The following is a 17,069-nucleotide window of genomic DNA, read 5'->3' on the forward strand; positions in this document are numbered from 1 at the left end:
GCAAATATTTTTAGTTTAATAAATACAATCACATATTTTTAAATGATCATTCGAAAGAAAAATATTTTTTTTCAATATATTGTAATATATTACAAATAGTTATATATAAAAAAAAAAACTGAACTATCTTATAAGTCGTGTACTCACTTTAAAGCTTTGTAACGTTCCTTTTCGGGATTATTATCAGGTGGTTCGCATTCGAATGATGCTAAAGCCAATGCTATAAAAAAAAAAATAAATAAAATAAATTATAATAATGAACAAATATCGTTCACATTATCGTCAAGGGGATTATAATACAAAATAATTCTTTATTCTTACCATTTTCAGTCAACACAGGACTCGCTTGCAAAAAGGCTATAACTCTAGGATTCTTTTCGAACGGACAGGCTACTTGTTTCCACGCGATGAATTCCGTAACCTGCTTTGCCAGTTGCCAAAATTTCTCAAAATTGATGTGCCCGTTTGGTAGTCTGTAACATGATCAAATGAAAAAAAAAATGTTATTAATTTCTTTTATAAAACGATTGTATGTGTTCTTACACTTATACTTCTATCAACGATCGAAAACTTTTTACATGAACATAATCGTTCTGCGTTTTTCGGATAATTTCTAGAGGGTAAAATAAAAAAAGAAAAAAAAAATGAGAGAGAGAGAGGACAGTATTCTCAAGTTTTTCTTTTTCCTAGAAGCCTTTCATATTTCTTGTATATTTTTTTAATTTTTCTTTTTCTTTTTCCCCGACTTTTTCAGGATATAACTTTTGCCATTATAAGTTTAATAAGTTTACACGTACAAGTGGGCGCGTAATGTCACGTTCGTAAATGTAATAAATAAGATTCTCGAAAAGGATGAGTTCTGCAAGCGACGTCGACCCGATACGTCGACATATTGCTTTCTCTGAGATTAATAATCCCGGCATGAGAAACGCCGCGTAAGAAGGATTTCGCGAAGATCGACAAGGAAAACTTCTCTTCGAAAGTAATCGAGAATTTTTGATTGAAATATATATATATATATACAGGGTGGGGTTCCACTAATTATTAGCATCTAAAAATTATCGTTTCTTTTTCCGTTGATGTAACTTAAAAATAAGTAAAAAAAAAAAAAAAAAACAAAAAAAAAAGAAATGTTAACGTGGATAAAAAAAAATTTGGTTAGAATAAGCCAACGTTGAAATTTATTTACCGCCTGGAAGCATGAAAAGCTGCATGAAAAACATGATACGAATGTTACGTGTTTTATTTTGTGTCACGTAGATGCTAACTACGCTATCTCTTTCTCTCTCTGACTGTCTCGTCGTTCTCGCGTTGGCATCAATTAAACGTCAGAGGGGACTCGTCCGTCCACTTCCTCTCCTACCTCTCACTAGTGTCGAGAATGCTCTAGTTATAATAACGTATATATCTATGTAGAACAATTACTAGTAAATTAGCAACAACATAGAATGACAGGTTGACCATGCAGTTTGCCTACCTATGTCACGCTCTATTAATTAAATTCTCAGCCCACCGCTTGAAATTCCATTAAACTTATGTATATACATATAATATATATATGTATATGTATGTTAAAATATATTACATGTAAGTTTAACTCACTTGTTGCTGCAACCCTCGTTGAGAAAGTATAGATCCTTGACCAACAGGCTAAAGAAGGGCACGACGATTCGTTGTCGTTCATCCGTAGCGCCGGCGCTACGCCACATTGCTGCCTTTAGGGTGCTACGATAGCTGCTAAAATTGCTACTTGGATCCATCTGATGTTCCAGGATCGAGAACTTGGCCGATTGTACTTTAGACCACTGTAAGAATCAAAAGAATGATTATCTTCATGATTATGAAATATATAATTCAAAAGTTGACGGAGGTGTGCCAATACGTGTAATTGAAAAGGGTTGTTTTATCAATTGCATTGATGCACTATGGAAATATTACACTATTTGATTATTTTCATAATATTTTTGTACGATACTTGTCAATTATCATAACACACACACACATACAATTATTATCAATTTTTAAATGAATATTTTAGGATAATATATAAAAGTATATAAAGAATTTCAAGATAAATGGATTGGAATTCGTCTTAACGTTGTGCAGTAGGATCAAATTGTTAGAAGGAATTCGAAATCTCCACGGATCGGGGTTTATCAAATCCTCCTAGGTTAGTGGCTCTTCTAGTTTCACCTTACCCATCTCTCTCGATCTATCTTCCATTTTCAGATCCAGTCTCTGCAAGGCGAATTGGTAGGGTCAAGAGCCTTTGAACTTGGCATCGTGCCGAACTCGCGAATAGAATTTCTAACAACGTATGCTATCGAGCATTGAAACGAATATGGTCGTATTGGGGAAGAGGGAGGGGGGGGCAACATTTTACAAAGCACTAGAGGCGCATAATGATCTGTTTAAACAAAACGAGGAAAAGAAGAGGAAAAAAGAGAACGATAGAAATCTATCCGTGGCAACATCGAAGAAAGAGTTTTCTGTTATGATGTAATAGAAAAAAGTAGAACGAAATGATGGAAAGAAAAAGGGGTATAGAAGAAAGAAAGAAAGAAAGAGAAAGATACACGGTACTCGTGGGTGTCACACGACACGTTTTCCTGCGTATTATGTCCAAAAGTAGAGTGACGTACTCGAAATAATTTTCGACCGAAATCAAGCGCGACGTGGCACCGCGAGTTTCCTGTGGCATCTCCTGTACTTCTCTACTAATATACTACTACTATTACTACTACTACTGGTACTACTACTAGCAAAGTAGTAGTTGGGGTAACTGCGACGACGTAATTAAATTAACTTCGAGGACGACGAAAATGTCGTCGACGTGGACATAGACGTTGGAATTAATTCCGTTTATTCTCTCGTATCTCACCAGTGCTTTAATTCAAGAATTAACGCTCGGACGAACGGGCCGCATGGTTTTCCTACGTTGTTATCGATGTCTTGCTTCGTTACTCATCCTTAATTCTTTTCTTAAAGATATATCAAACGACGTTCCTTTAAAATGACCACCTTCAACCTAAACATCATTGTTTCTTTGATTGATATCATTTTTATATATCTTCCATAATCGATCGACAAGATTTACGAAATAATGAACGTTGTGAAAAAGGTTAAATCAAACGTTGATCGAACGATACACTTTATTTTTTATTTTTCCTTATTCTATCGTCCTATCATATCAATTTTCTCCTTAACAAATATCAGCTTTTTAAGAAGAAAATTGGAATATAATATATAATGAAAAAAAAATTACAGAAAAATATGATAGTATAGAATTTAAAATTCGATCGAGAGCAACTAATTCCGTAGTATCCTTGAAAACGACAGAGAGAGAGAGAGAGAGAGAGAGAGAATTTCGTTCAGCATGCGCCACGGGAGTCATTTTTCTTGGTGCGACTAGATTCAACTTATTCTTGAGGAAATGCTTTTCCTGTTACGCAGGAAGAAAGGAGAGAAAGAGGGGAAAAAAATACATAAGAAAAATCGCGGAGTCTGCAGAAGCAGTAAATTGAAACTGAGATGTTGAGAGAGAGAGAGAGAGAGAGAGAGAGAGAGAGAGAGAGAAAAGCATGGTGTATCCTACTATATGTATGTACGCATATATACTTGCATATATATATATACTGTATATACATAGATACATACATTATATATATATGTGGTAAATGGTAAGGACAGTGGTTTATGCTCAAAGGGAATCGTAGAGAAAATCTTCGATGAGATAAATAGAACGAGCAAACACAACTTGCGGTTTGTCAATTGCAAATTCCAATTTATCGAGAAATGTTTCGTTATATAAGAACCAAACGATAAACCGAACCATTCGTAACTCAGATTCGAATATTGTTTTACATCGCGTTATCTTTTAAAGTTTTCTTTTCCTTTTGCGAAGATATTACGAGAAGAGAAAAATCAAACGTAAGAACGAATATCCCGTAGAAGAGTACGGGGACTTACTCTCATCTTCTTCTTCTTTTTCTTTTTCTTCTTCTTCTTCTTCTTCGTTTGGTGACTTTTTTCCTACTCTTTCAAAACTCAATTTAAATTTTGTCTACATCACTTTAGCTTTGAACATTTTCGCGCTATGAAATTTTTCTTTCGGTCATTCTCCCTTCTCATCCTTCTCTCTTTCTCTTTTTTTTTTTTTTTCCTTTTTTTTTCTCACTACGATAACGAGAGTAAAGGTAAGAATCGTCGCAATCGTAGGTAATTAAGTTCTTTCATGATAACGATTCGAGTATCGTTCGTTTTACATTTTGAAAAAGAAAAAGAAAACCGAGAAAAAAAGAGAAAAAAAGAATAGAAAGAAAGATGTAAAGGAAGATGTCGTTTTCAAATCATCCTCGTGTAGTAAATGAATTATCTTTTAGTGTTATCTAGTAGCCCTTTTCTTTCCCTTTCGTAAAGGTCGAAACTTTTCGTTGCTTTATCGACGTAACACCAGACGCAAAGGGAATATTGTATGAAACGAACGAAAGAGGTTTTGATTCCTATTTTATCTACCTATGTGTATATACGTCCTATATGTATGTATATGCATTTTTATATGCCTGATAGATGCATATTTATTATACATACGCATACATGGATAATTATCTCGTAAAAATTCAACCTATTAATGATTTTTCTTATAATATTTCGTTGTAATTATTCGAGCGATTAAAATTTCGACTATGTCTGATCGCATTTTTGTTAAAATAAGAGCGCTTCGGTGTGGTGTTCATACACATACGATTTTACTTTATAAAAAAGGGAACAATATACGAAATGAAAAAAAAAGGATAAACAAAAAAAAAAGTAAAGTAAAGTAAAAAGAAAGAATAAACGAGAATTCACGCGGCGATATTTCGCGTCGTAATGAAAATCGCGCTAATTGCACGGTTAAACGATGCACGTTATAAATTCTCTCGCATTTCTAAAAATGAACTAAAAAAGGAGGGGAAGGAATGAGAGGAGGGGTGGTGGTGATAGAGGTGGTGGTGGTGTAGGAAAAGAAAGAGACAAAAAATGGAAAGAAAAAAACGTAAAAAATCGCGAAAAATCCATTGGAGTCAGCTTGAACACGCGAGCCGGAAATACGTTCGCGCGCGCGTCAATTATTTTCATCGATTCTTTGGTATTCCGTTGGAAACGAAGCCGAGTGGTCAACAAATATGAGCGATAAATTTTCATTAACGAAAATTACGAAGCTGGTCTCTCATACTTCGCACGGTTATTGGTTCGGGGAGGAAGGGATGAGAGAAGGCTGCAATTATTTCCTGCGTACCACCCTATATAAATCAGTCAGCGAGAGACCAAATGAACCTCGAATAGCGCTTGACCATCCTCTTTCGACGAATGAGAATCATAGGAGAATGGAAGATCTATACCAGTTTGGCCAACGTGACAGAAACTACCGTATGAAGAACGATCGATACGATTCATTTTGTTCTTGGAAAATGTCTATTTTCTTTTCTCTCCTACCTGCCAAATTTTTTATTATCTCGATTTCTTGTATCCGTGGATGGTATCGTTGAAAAGTTGGGAGCCTATAGATAGTAGATCAAATATTTATTTAAGTTTAAATAATAGCGAGTTATAATCGAACGATAATTGTTTCTATTATTACTGCTATTAATAATGATTTTCGAATGAAAAGAATAATATTTTTCGTTCACTGGTAAAAATTCTCTTTTCGAACAAATTTTGTTTAAAAATTCTGTTAAATGTATGATGCGTATACTGAAATATCTCTTTAATAACTGATTAGTTAATGTAACATTTTCTCTTTCGCGTAAGCTTTCGTTTTTATTATCCTACGTAATGTTTACGTTTGATTTTTAGTCGAATGACTTTGTTTTTCCTACATATATTCTGTCTCTATCGATCAAGCTGTAACGATTACACAACGGTAGTAGCCGAATATTGTAAACAACAGGATACAGCAGAGATAAATAAATTGAATGTATATATGTATGGTAGTTCTTTTTATGATTATTAAAAATCTAAAAAATAGTAAGGAGAATATATTTGAATAAATAATTTTCAAACGCGATTTTCTCTATAAATTATTTGTACACATGCATAATCAGCCATCTATTTTTCGATATCTCGATTAATCACGTAAAAAACTCTTCGAAATCATTTTTATTAAATGAGATTTTTCAATTCGTCAAAGAAGCTTACGATAGTGGTACGTGCTTGCATTTCGTTCCTATTACTCTCATGAGGATGTTCGGAAAAGCATACAAGCGTAGAGGAAAAAAAAAAAGAAATAAAGGAAGAAAGAAATGAAAAAAAAGAAATGATTGTACGAAAGAGAGGAATAGCGAAGGCGATATTAAAGAAGCAACAGAAGCGTATAGTCAGACATAGCAATCAGAACGTCATTTTCGTTCTTTTCAACTATCGCACGAAGGGGTGGTAGCCTTTGCTGACAACTCGGTCATTTTACGTATGTCACTATAGCAACTTCGAATGCACGAATATAATAATATCCCATTTCAAAAGTCTTTTACCATATCAAGAAAATTTGATACTTTTATTGATATTAACTTTTTCGAATATAACTTAATCCCATGATTTTTATCTTCTTCATTACCTAGATTTCATATAATTTAACATGATCTCAGCAGATTAAATTAGAATTTAAATATATTTCTTTTTAAAACTCATACGTATGTTAAATTCTCAATAATTAAGGATAATTAGTTTGTTAAAAGTATAAAAGAAAAGTGAGTGAAAGAGAAAGAGAGAAAGAGAAAGAAAGAAAGAGAGAGTGATGATGACGCACGATGGTCAAACCTAGGTCGATATTAAACTTTTTGATTAATTCAGATTACGACCTACATTTCTCTTAGCACTACTACACTCACTCTCCCTACCCCTCTCTTTTTTTTTTCTAACTCTCATTGCGACCACCCTCCTCCCTTTATACGTATATTCGTTCAAGTTGTTCATGTTATATTCTTCACTCTTTTCAATGTTCGACAGGAACGGGGGTCCTGAACAAAATTCAATTAAATTAATTTGAAGAACTCATTCTCTCTCTCTCTCTCTCTTCCTCTTATAAAATTCGTACTTTGGTCGGTCCTTTTTTTTTTTGTTCTTTTCCCTCTTTTCCTTTCTCCTAACTTCTTTTACAAGCGCGTTGTTATTTTCTTTATTTTTCAAGCTTATGCCGTTCGTTCATCCGGTCGTCCATTCCGAACAGAGAGAAACGATGCGGAAATTCGATTCTCGTTGGTTTGTCAGCAGTAACGTGGGAAACGGCGTCGCGGCAACGGCGTCGCGGCGCCACGCTCGATTTACGAGGATTACAGGCCGCTTATTGCTTCCGGTTACCCCTTCGTCTCTAAAACCAACCAACCAACCAACCAACCCTCCCTACCTCCCACCCTCCCTATACGTTTTCATTTCTCTTTCACGCAGGCACGAGTTTCTCTTGACGCTGTTACATTGCGTGTAAACGAGTATAACCAGGAATGATTTTCGTTTAAACAATTACAACTATCGATGTGACACATTTGTTTGGATGAGATTATTCTACCTTTTTTCATTTTTTTTTTCTACAACCCTTTTCTAAACACGCACGCACACATACACCTTTTTTCGAAAGTCTATCATCGGTGAATAACCGATTGATTTTTCAAGGATCTATAACTACTTACCGTCTTTTTCAGCCGCGATATTGGAGACATATTCAAACCGGCAATGATCGCCATCAGTGAGTTGAAGTTGCCAATATTAAAGCATTCCCTCGCAGTTTCTATCCAATATTCTACTACGCGCACGCGTTGTTTCTTTTTTGCGTGCTAGGAGAAAAAAAGAAAAGGATAGAAGAAAATGAACGTTAATATCGATTATGCTCGTGTCTTCAAAATTTGGAGATCATACGTCGATAAGTTGGATTTATTACCTTGCACACTTCGGTTGCTACGAAATAACTCAATCGATTGAACCACTGAACGTAAGACTCCAAATTTCGAGTCTTTTTCATATCCTTGAAAGATGTTTCCAAATGCGGTGATTCCTGTAAAGAAAAATGAACGAAAAGTATCGTATGAGAGTATCTATATTTAACGTGATATTTCATTTCTCTTTATTTATTTAGTTTTAATTATTTTTCTTCTTTACAAAGAGAGAGAGAGAGATAGTCTTTATTTGGAATGAAAAGAAAAGGAATTCATGTATCATGAATGTTACCTTAGCGAACGCTTGGACAAATTCCTCGGGGCCGATGTAAGAGAGCCTCTCGAGTTCCACGTGAGTCAATTGTTGTGCCAGTACCGTGGCAGAAGGACAGAGCTCGGTAATGTCCACCTGAAAGACCAAGTGACAGAAAAGCATTGTGAGAATGAAAATGGAAGATTCTTCTTTTTCTTTTACGATGTGAAAAGAATAGTAGAAAAATATCAAGAAGAAAAAAAAAAGGAAAGGAAAGGAAAGGAAAAGAAAAAAAAAAAGCAAGGGGATAACAGGCTTGACATCTAGGAGAGAGATGTGGAGGAAAAAGAGAAAATAAATTTAAAGAAGGAAAAAGAGAAGTAGCGGGTGGTGGCCTGGATTGGCGTTCTCTTGAAGAAGAAATAGAAAAAGAAGAAGAAAAAGATGAGAGTATTGTCGCGACGTTCGTCGGCCGTGTCTCTTCTCTTTCAATTTCGCGTCTCGCGTTTTGTCGAGCTTGAACACCCAGAGCCCAAGACCAACTTCTTATCTCGGACTATCGCGGAGGTTCTCGAAAAAGCTTTCGGTTGGTAGTCGAACGTGGTATCGGAAACGAACGTGGCACCGATTTTACCAAACTTTTATACTACAATCTCGTAATTCGATGTGGGCGTGTTGCGTATCGGCAACTCCTTTTGGCCCGAAAGGTATACGATAACGTTCGGGAAACGTGTAAATAGAAAAAATTTCTTTTTCTTTTTTCAAAAAGAGAGAGAGAGAGAGAGAGAGAGAGAGAAAGGTAGAAGATAGTGCCTCTTTAATAAAGATTTTTTCCGATTTGTTCGGTTCTCAAAGTTACACCGACACTTCGCCTATGGTCTTCTTTCTTGAAAACGAAAGAGAGAAACTCCGACAGATAGTTCCACTCGTATATTTTCACGAGATTGGAAGGTTGGTGCTCGAGACATCTCTTCCTTTCTCTTTTTCTCACTATTCCTTTCTCGCCATTGGTCGAATCGACCTTGCTAAAATTTATATCCTCCCTGTGGTTCCATGAAACTCATCTGACCAACTCTCTCCTTCGTTGACCGTTTCCACTATTCTGAACAATTCTTTCCAATGTCTTTCTCTCTTTCTCTCTTTTCACCTTTTTTTCTTTTTCTCTCGCTCTCTCTCTCTTTCTCCCTACTTTAAGCACTCTCGGCTTTCGAGATACGAACAAAACTTCTGTCATTTCTCATGGACCTTTTTTCTTTTTTTTTTTTTGTTTTCATACCACCATCCCTTTCCGTAGCAATCGAATGCGCGTTATCATTTCTTTTTCTATTTCTTTCATTTTTCTACGAGTGGAATGAGGAACGGGATCGTTTGTGTTGTTTGCGATATCAAAATATTACGCTTTTGTTGACTTTAGTTAGAACGATCGAACATTTCACGTGCGACGTTAGTTCAATCGTATTTGTATCGATGAGAGTGAGAGAAAGAGAGAGAGGCAGACAGACAGAGAGAGAGAGTTTCGCAGTGTATTCTATTATTCTTGCAAACTTTATATTATTCGCAACTCTCTCTCTATGAATGATTTGCTTAGTTTTATTATTTATTCAATTCGAGGAGGAAAGCTAGTAGAATAGAATATATGATTTCAAGAGTACGTTTGTTTTTCAATTTAGTCATCAAGCGAGCTGCCATGCAGTCTCTTTTTCATATTTCATATTTCAGTATCTTTCAACATATTATACAAGGTGTCTGAACATTTCGTTTCAGTCAAACTGTTTCAACGTATTTTATGCACAAAAAATATAACACTTTGTTGTTGCATTTTTGCATCATTTGGTTGGATAATTTTTTTAGATATCTTGTATATTATTTGATACATCGACAAAGCATTTCAATAAATATATTTATCTGATAAAAAGGACAAAAAGAAGATAGTCCATTATTTATCCAGATAAAAAAATCCAAATTACAAGAGTTTCCAACAATACTGTAATCATTAAACTCGTTGTCCCACTTTCTTCAAATGTTACATAAGACCAATTGGACTTTTTGTCGTTATCGTTCCAACTGCAGTAATATCCTTTACATTTTCTCTCTCATTCTCTTTCTTTCTTTATATATATATATATGACAGAATAAAATCGTAATTTCATGAATGATCATATATCTCGCGTGACAAAAAGGAGACTCCGACATGTTTTGGCAAACAAGAAGGAAGGAAATAAAGAAAACCATAAGGAAGACAGGTTGGACGATTGGTTTGACCACTACTACCATCATATTTCCTCCACGTATCTTAACCTATTATTTATACTACCATATCTATCCATAGTCTTTATGTTCCCTATTATTTATTTCCGTCCCGAATGAGAATGGATTCTTGGTTGTATCGTAGTGTGGACAAGTAAAACCGGATTAGTTCCAAGTTCTTTAATTGTTTTTCTTTCTTTCCTTCCTTCTTTCCTTCTTCTTCGTGGTTGACCGAATGATAGAAAACATCCCCTTGTTCGTTTTCCCATCAACAACACATACACACACACATTGAGATTATCATCAACAGTAGCAACAGCAGCAACATCCTTGCGTGGTTCTTCTTTGCGTTGATGAGAGTAACGATGTCGAGCATGTTCGTGAAATATCGTCGCTATTAACCTATTTTTTCCGGCTATGCGAGAAAAGAAATGACATGTGACGAATAGATGCAACAAGAGAGAGAGAGAGATAGAGAGTTGAGAAATGACGAAAGCCTGACCTACATTTTCTTCAAGTTGGACAACCAAACTAGACGACCGAAAATAATAAAACGACGAACGAATAGAAAAAGCAAAAGAGAGTCTTTGTTAAACTAAGAAGCAATCGTTTAAGCAATCTACTTGTTAAGCAATCAACTTGTTAAGCAATAATCAAAAGCAACGAGGCTGTTTTATCAAGCAGAAAAATGGTAATTAGCAATGAATTTATACGTTAAGTATAGCTAATTGCTCAACGAAGTATTTTTAATTATTCGTCTATATGATTCATACTATATAACATTGAAAGACTAGGAAAGAGAGAGAGAGAGAGAGAGAGAGAGAGAGAGAGAGAGAAAGAAAGAACGTCGATAATGCCAACGTTTTAATCGTTCTTAATTGTCTTATTGGTATATTTAATTGGTTCATGAAAAAAGAGATGCTTTTTTTCTTTCTTTTTTATCCTTCATTTTTTGTTAATATTTTAATCTCTTTTAAGAAGCTTATAGAATTAATACAGCTCGTTTCACGAAATGAAAGAAGATGTCGTTAAATTTGTAAGAAAAATTTGTATAATTCTTTAGCAAAATATATTTGAGATAAAAATAAAGAAATAAATAAATATATGGAGATTAGATTTAGATGGAGAAAATAACGTTGGATCGTTTGGTTCATCGGAAGTCAAAGTGCATTTTAAGTTAGATCACCCAATGCTCTTTATACTTTTTCTCTCACTTGAACCGGGTTAAGAGAGGTTGTTCTATCCTTTCGATATTGATGGTTAGACGAAATCTTCAAAAGGAAGTTGCGTACGAGACCAGAGAATATTGAAATTGCATGACCTTTTCTTCCATTTCCTTCTTTTACTATTTTCCTATTCTTTTGTGTATACTTTATTTCATTTCTCCTTTTTCATGTTACGTGATTTAAATATCTATGTTGAAAATATCGATACAAACATCGTAATCATGCCATTTATACCAACAATAATACACGATTACAGTTTGACGATTACGTTAAATTTGTCTATAATTTGTAGATTCTTTTTTCTTTTTTTTAATTGGCCATTTATTTATTTGTAGAATAATTGGAACCGTATAATCATATTAGATAGATAAAATAGAAATAACTTCATCGATGCAAATTGCGATGCACTCCCCCTATCGATTTCTTATTCTTGATTTATCACCGATCAAAAATGTCACTCGGTCGGGAAAATAAGTTCAGGTATGTACCGAAAATAGTATGAGTTTCGTGGAACGCGTCAAACTCGTTTCGTTTTATATTTAGAGACAGTTTGAAATAAATCGATGAGAGAGAAGTATTTTCAGCAAATAAAAATAGAATAGGTCGATGATAACTTTGACATGATTTCTTAAATTATCATTTTAAAAAAGGTAAATCTCGTGTTGTATTATTCCTAGAAATAAAAATAATTTTGATCGATATTAAAAACGAACGAACCGAATGATATTACACAAAATTTACTTTATGGAAATAGAAACAGTAACAGGGTAGAAGTGTCGATCGTGGGTTTCGAACAAAACGCGTGTATGTATGTGTGCATAGACGTAGTACTTTCTTTGGATAAAGCAGAATGTCCAAAGTAAGGACGAATGAGATCGTTGAACTGTATGATCGGTTTAGAAGCAAATGGAACCTTGAGGTCTCTTTTATTCGGTCGAATGATTATGTGTCGAAATACATTAAATCCTTACATTGTGTTAAAGCAAAGGGAGAAATGTCCGTATGACTGATCCGTGATCATTCTCACGTTTACGTATTTTAACGGAAACTTATGAAAACGTGAGATAATCTAAGAAGATAATCCTAGAGGTTCACTCGTAATTCACTCGCGTAAGATTTGTAATTGCCAAACGTAATTCGTATACAAATTATTGATCACTTTCGAAATTCATTTACCACGTGAATATTTGAGAACAGTACTAATGGAAGATTACCGTCTAACGATAGATATTTTTATTGTTTTTTTATTTTTTATCTACATCTGGTTACACAAACGAACAGTATATACCTAAACGTGTATATTACAACACGAGAATTCGTAAAAGGAAGCCGAATTTTAATTTAACTTTGTTAGATGGCGAACGATTAAAAGTGTCGTGCCGGTAAATTCTATGTTAGAAGAGAAATTCACTGAGTCCATGGCAGTCTCTGTAATCGTTAACGAAATTTAATCGGCATAGAGGATGAGGGGAGTCTACCAACCTCTTTCCGAATACGAACTTGGAAACTGCGCAAGTTTTGAACGCGAGATAATCCGATGGTGACCAAAGAAGTGTATTACGACGTTATGCAACCTGCGATTCTACGGGTTGAGGGGGAGGACGCGTTGTGAAATACACCGATAAGTTGGGCTCGTTCTCTCTACGGCTGCACCACCCTGAACAGAATTCGTAGAAGTTTCTTGCTGCTAACGATTAGCGAGGACTTGCTAACGCGCTGATGGGATTCATCCGGGCAAGAAAATCATTTGCCACGTTCGAATGCGATTTTTTTTTTCATTACCCACCAGCTCCCCCTTAATCTTTTAAAAGTCTGTTATCCGTGTCGTGTATATGATACGATACTTTAATGGGATTAAAATTATTTTTCATAATACTCTGTTACGTTATATATTTTTTGACTAAATATTATTGAAAAGAAAAAGTACAGGTACAAAGTAGTAGTAGTATTATATTGTTCTTACGTATTTTTAAATCAACTTCGTTCTTTTTGCAATTTGTTTTTAAAAAAAGGTAGTCTCGTGTTTGTTAACACAAAAAACATCGTTTAACTAGCCCGATCTTTCAACGAATAGGACGTTAAAGTTAATGAAACTACTCGTAGCCTTTTTCGAAAAGAGGGTAGTAGGGGTACTCTCTTTTAAAACAGGCGAATCATCTTTAAAACGTTTCTCGTGTCGCTACGTCAACAGATTTAATCCATAGAAAGCGGCCGAGGCGAACTTTCCTTTGCTGCGGTTTTTCCTTAGTTTCGCTCGTATGTATGTATGTGCATTGAATCGCTTACTTAGTACTAACCCTCAGCCACCCTTCCACCCCCTTTTTCTCCGACGAACGAGAACGGCTAGAAAAGAAAGAGGAGAAAAGCTTCGACGGAGAGGAGCAAACGAAGAAATAAAAATAAAAAAAGAAAGAAGAAAGAAGAAAAAAGAAAAATACGGAAAAGAAATAAAAGGAGTAGACTCGTCGAAAAAGATAAAGAGAGAGAGAGAGATAGTTACTTCTTTTACAAGGGCTTCAGATTATTAAACTCGAAGTTCGTCGTATTTTTCGAAACTACCTTCGCTGTACGAAAATGACACGATTTTTTTCGACGAGCTCGCTTGTAAACGAGATATCTGTGTCTCGTACGACTAAAAAAAAAAAAAAAACAAAAGAAAAATAATTATAATAAAACTAGTTCGCGTGTCGTTTTGAATTCATTCGTTTCTTTCATAATAAAGTGAACATTCGTAAAATCATAATTTATATTTTCCATAAATGCAATTTATTATAATAATAAACACATATTTTTCGTTAACTTCTCTCCTTCTCTCTCTTACATTTAATGTACTTCAAACCAAAATTCTTAAAGCTGAGAGAAATTAAGTAGATATATTTCTTTTTCTTCTTTTTCTTCTTTTTATGTCCATTTCTGTGGAATTCAAGGAACGTTCAAAAGATTCAATAAATTTTTTAAAACCTGCACGTTGCAGTCTCTCTCTCTCTCTCTCTCGCGTTTACAGTCTTGCAGAAAGATTCCATTGGTGTTTTTTTTTCTTTTTACGTTTCTACTTGAAAGAATTCCGTGGCGTTATTGGCTTCTGGGATACGTTTGTTAACCGATTTCCTACTCTTTACAAAAGTAGAATGAGAGAGAGAGAGAGAGAGAGAACTTTACGGTTGTAGCAACAAAGTGAAATCGTACGTGGTAGTTTTTCCATGAGTTACGAGCATATCACTCTGGTTAATCAGACTTGAGTTAGCCAACGTCGAAAATTCTCTCACGTAGCTGTTAAAGCTGTTAATGAACTTTGGGGGGGAAACGTTTAAGGACATAAGTTATATATTGGCAATTTCTCTGGATGTTAGAGCCATGGATATCAGTATCCTGTAATACCGGTGTTCACGCAATTTCCTCCTGATTAGGGTCCGAGCAGCGAGGATGCGAGCTTGACCCGTGCGTCGGCATATTTAACTAACTAATGCAGTTGCAAATTAGCCATTAGCAGGTGTTACACGCGGTGGCAGATAGGTGTACGGTAATCAAATTAACGGAATAGTTACTGTCTCTCGTGCTAGGGAAACTAGCGGAATAACGCTGTTACCCCCTAACTGCGCAAAGTGCACGTATCTACACGATACTAACCGAGAGAATTCGTATATGGAAGAAGAGAGGGGAAAGAGAAAGAGGGAGAAAGAGAAGAGTGTAAGGATGGTCGATGAACATGGGATGAGTGCTTATAAACACGATAGTGCAGCTAGTATTATATGACTATAAAATCCATGCGCGTGATAGGAATAGAAGAGGCGAATGGTGGATTAGCGAAATTGCCTATGGAATATTAACAGGGATCGGTTCGGTTACACCGAATCTCTCGATGTTCTCAATTTATCTTCGTAAGCCGCGACGTCGAGCTCGATCGACGAATTCCGAACCGGAAATTTTCTACTTTCCCTACAACGACTCGTAAATCCCTTGGTAAAGACTAGATAGCCGAATCGGGTGTTCCTTCACTTCTCGTTATTCATCCGACGTTATAGATGAGAGATAGAGAGAGATAGATAGAGAGAGAGAGAGAAGGAGAAGGAAGAGAGTTTACCACACGAGTCGTGAGTTCGCTTCAATTAGCAAGTTACATGTTAGACGACACAAGGGAATTCGTCCTGTTAAAATTCGGAAATCCATCGTGGTTGTTAGGTCGTTTGGTTTGTCGTAGGATGACGCTTCATCGTTTCAAAGTTAGGAACGAACCTGCGTGAGCTGTTCAGTCGCCGCCTCGGTGGCCAATCTAGCTAGGCCCTCCTCGTACCTCTCAAGGGCTGTGAGCCTGAGAAGTAAGTTCTGTAGCAAGGCTGAAACTTCCTGTCGCGCCGCCGCGTCGACCGCAGCAACCTTCTGCGTGATGGATCTGACGTGACCCATCACCCTTTCGTCCCGAAAATCGTACGGGAAAGTCTCCGTCCATTCTGCCAACAGCTGCACCAGTCGGGGCACGAAACGGTGTAGTCGTTCCTGCAAAATTCGTATGTTACTTTGATTAATTTGCATTTTCTCTTAAAGCTATGACTATTAATAGTTATATGCCCTCGTTATACGTCCTTTTGCACCCCTTTAATTTTACACTTTCTCGATAATTAAAAGAATTTTTCAAAAGATGCATCTACGTTACTTTGAATTTTCCTTTATTTTTCATTAAACATCCGTTTAATCTAATTTTTATTATATTCTAAATTATTCAAATACTTTTATAATAAATTTATTATATATTCAATGGAAAAATATTTTTTTGGTGTGTCTATATAAAAATTATTTAGAATGTAGTTCGTTGTCTACTTTGATGGGACAATGTCGACCTAAAAATTGACTCGCAAAGCGGTAAAAACTCGTTATCTCCGAAAGAAATACGAGTGTGGTAGGATGAATGGTGATGAGAGGAAAGGGAGAGAGAGAGAGAAGTGAGATGCAACGAGACGATAACGCACGTTAGCAGTCATGCTCTTGATGGTAGGTTAGAGAGGCATATCTAAGGGAAAGAAAAAAGAAAGGAAAAAGAAAGAATAGAAAAGAGGAGAGACGAACTCACCTTTCCACCTTCTCCATTGAGATTTTGCTGATGCTCGCAAAGGGCGCAAACCTCACCCAGTAGCTCGTGCGGTTTGATGAAGAGTCTCGCGCTTAGCAAAAAGGCGAAGAGGTAAGCACGATCGGGATAATATTCCTCAGTTGGTACCATGTGCTGTACTAAAGCTTCCAAGGATCCAGAAACTAGGTTTCCGTCTCGGTACACCAGAGCCTGAAACAAGAGACCCGCCGACATTCTTGAGTACATGAAACTAGATACCTCCGAATATGTCAACGTTCGTTTTTCCACCCTAAATGCAAATGCAAGATACGAAACTTGTACGCGTATCGTGCTTTAATGCACTCCTACTGAAATATACTCGTATACCTTAATAC

General features: G+C 35.8%; 1 protein-coding gene across 1 annotated transcript in view; it reads right to left on the reverse strand.

Annotated features, from left to right (window-relative positions):
* The window catches only part of LOC106785247, a 328,039-nt gene that overhangs the window by 3,032 nt on the left and 307,938 nt on the right, over window positions 1-17,069 (reverse strand). The window contains exons 5-12 of the mRNA XM_014745530.1: window positions 16,696-16,905; window positions 15,864-16,124; window positions 8,197-8,313; window positions 7,910-8,023; window positions 7,662-7,805; window positions 1,603-1,805; window positions 322-473; window positions 148-220 (exon numbers count right to left, since the gene is read on the reverse strand). Coding sequence (XP_014601016.1) covers window positions 148-220; window positions 322-473; window positions 1,603-1,805; window positions 7,662-7,805; window positions 7,910-8,023; window positions 8,197-8,313; window positions 15,864-16,124; window positions 16,696-16,905 — 1,274 coding nt within the window. The remainder of the gene's footprint in view (window positions 1-147; window positions 221-321; window positions 474-1,602; window positions 1,806-7,661; window positions 7,806-7,909; window positions 8,024-8,196; window positions 8,314-15,863; window positions 16,125-16,695; window positions 16,906-17,069) is intronic.

This window comes from Polistes canadensis, unplaced genomic scaffold, assembly GCF_001313835.1.
Source record: "Polistes canadensis isolate GaletaPanama2010 unplaced genomic scaffold, ASM131383v1 scaffold_47, whole genome shotgun sequence".
NCBI classification, from domain to species: domain Eukaryota; kingdom Metazoa; phylum Arthropoda; class Insecta; order Hymenoptera; family Vespidae; genus Polistes; species Polistes canadensis.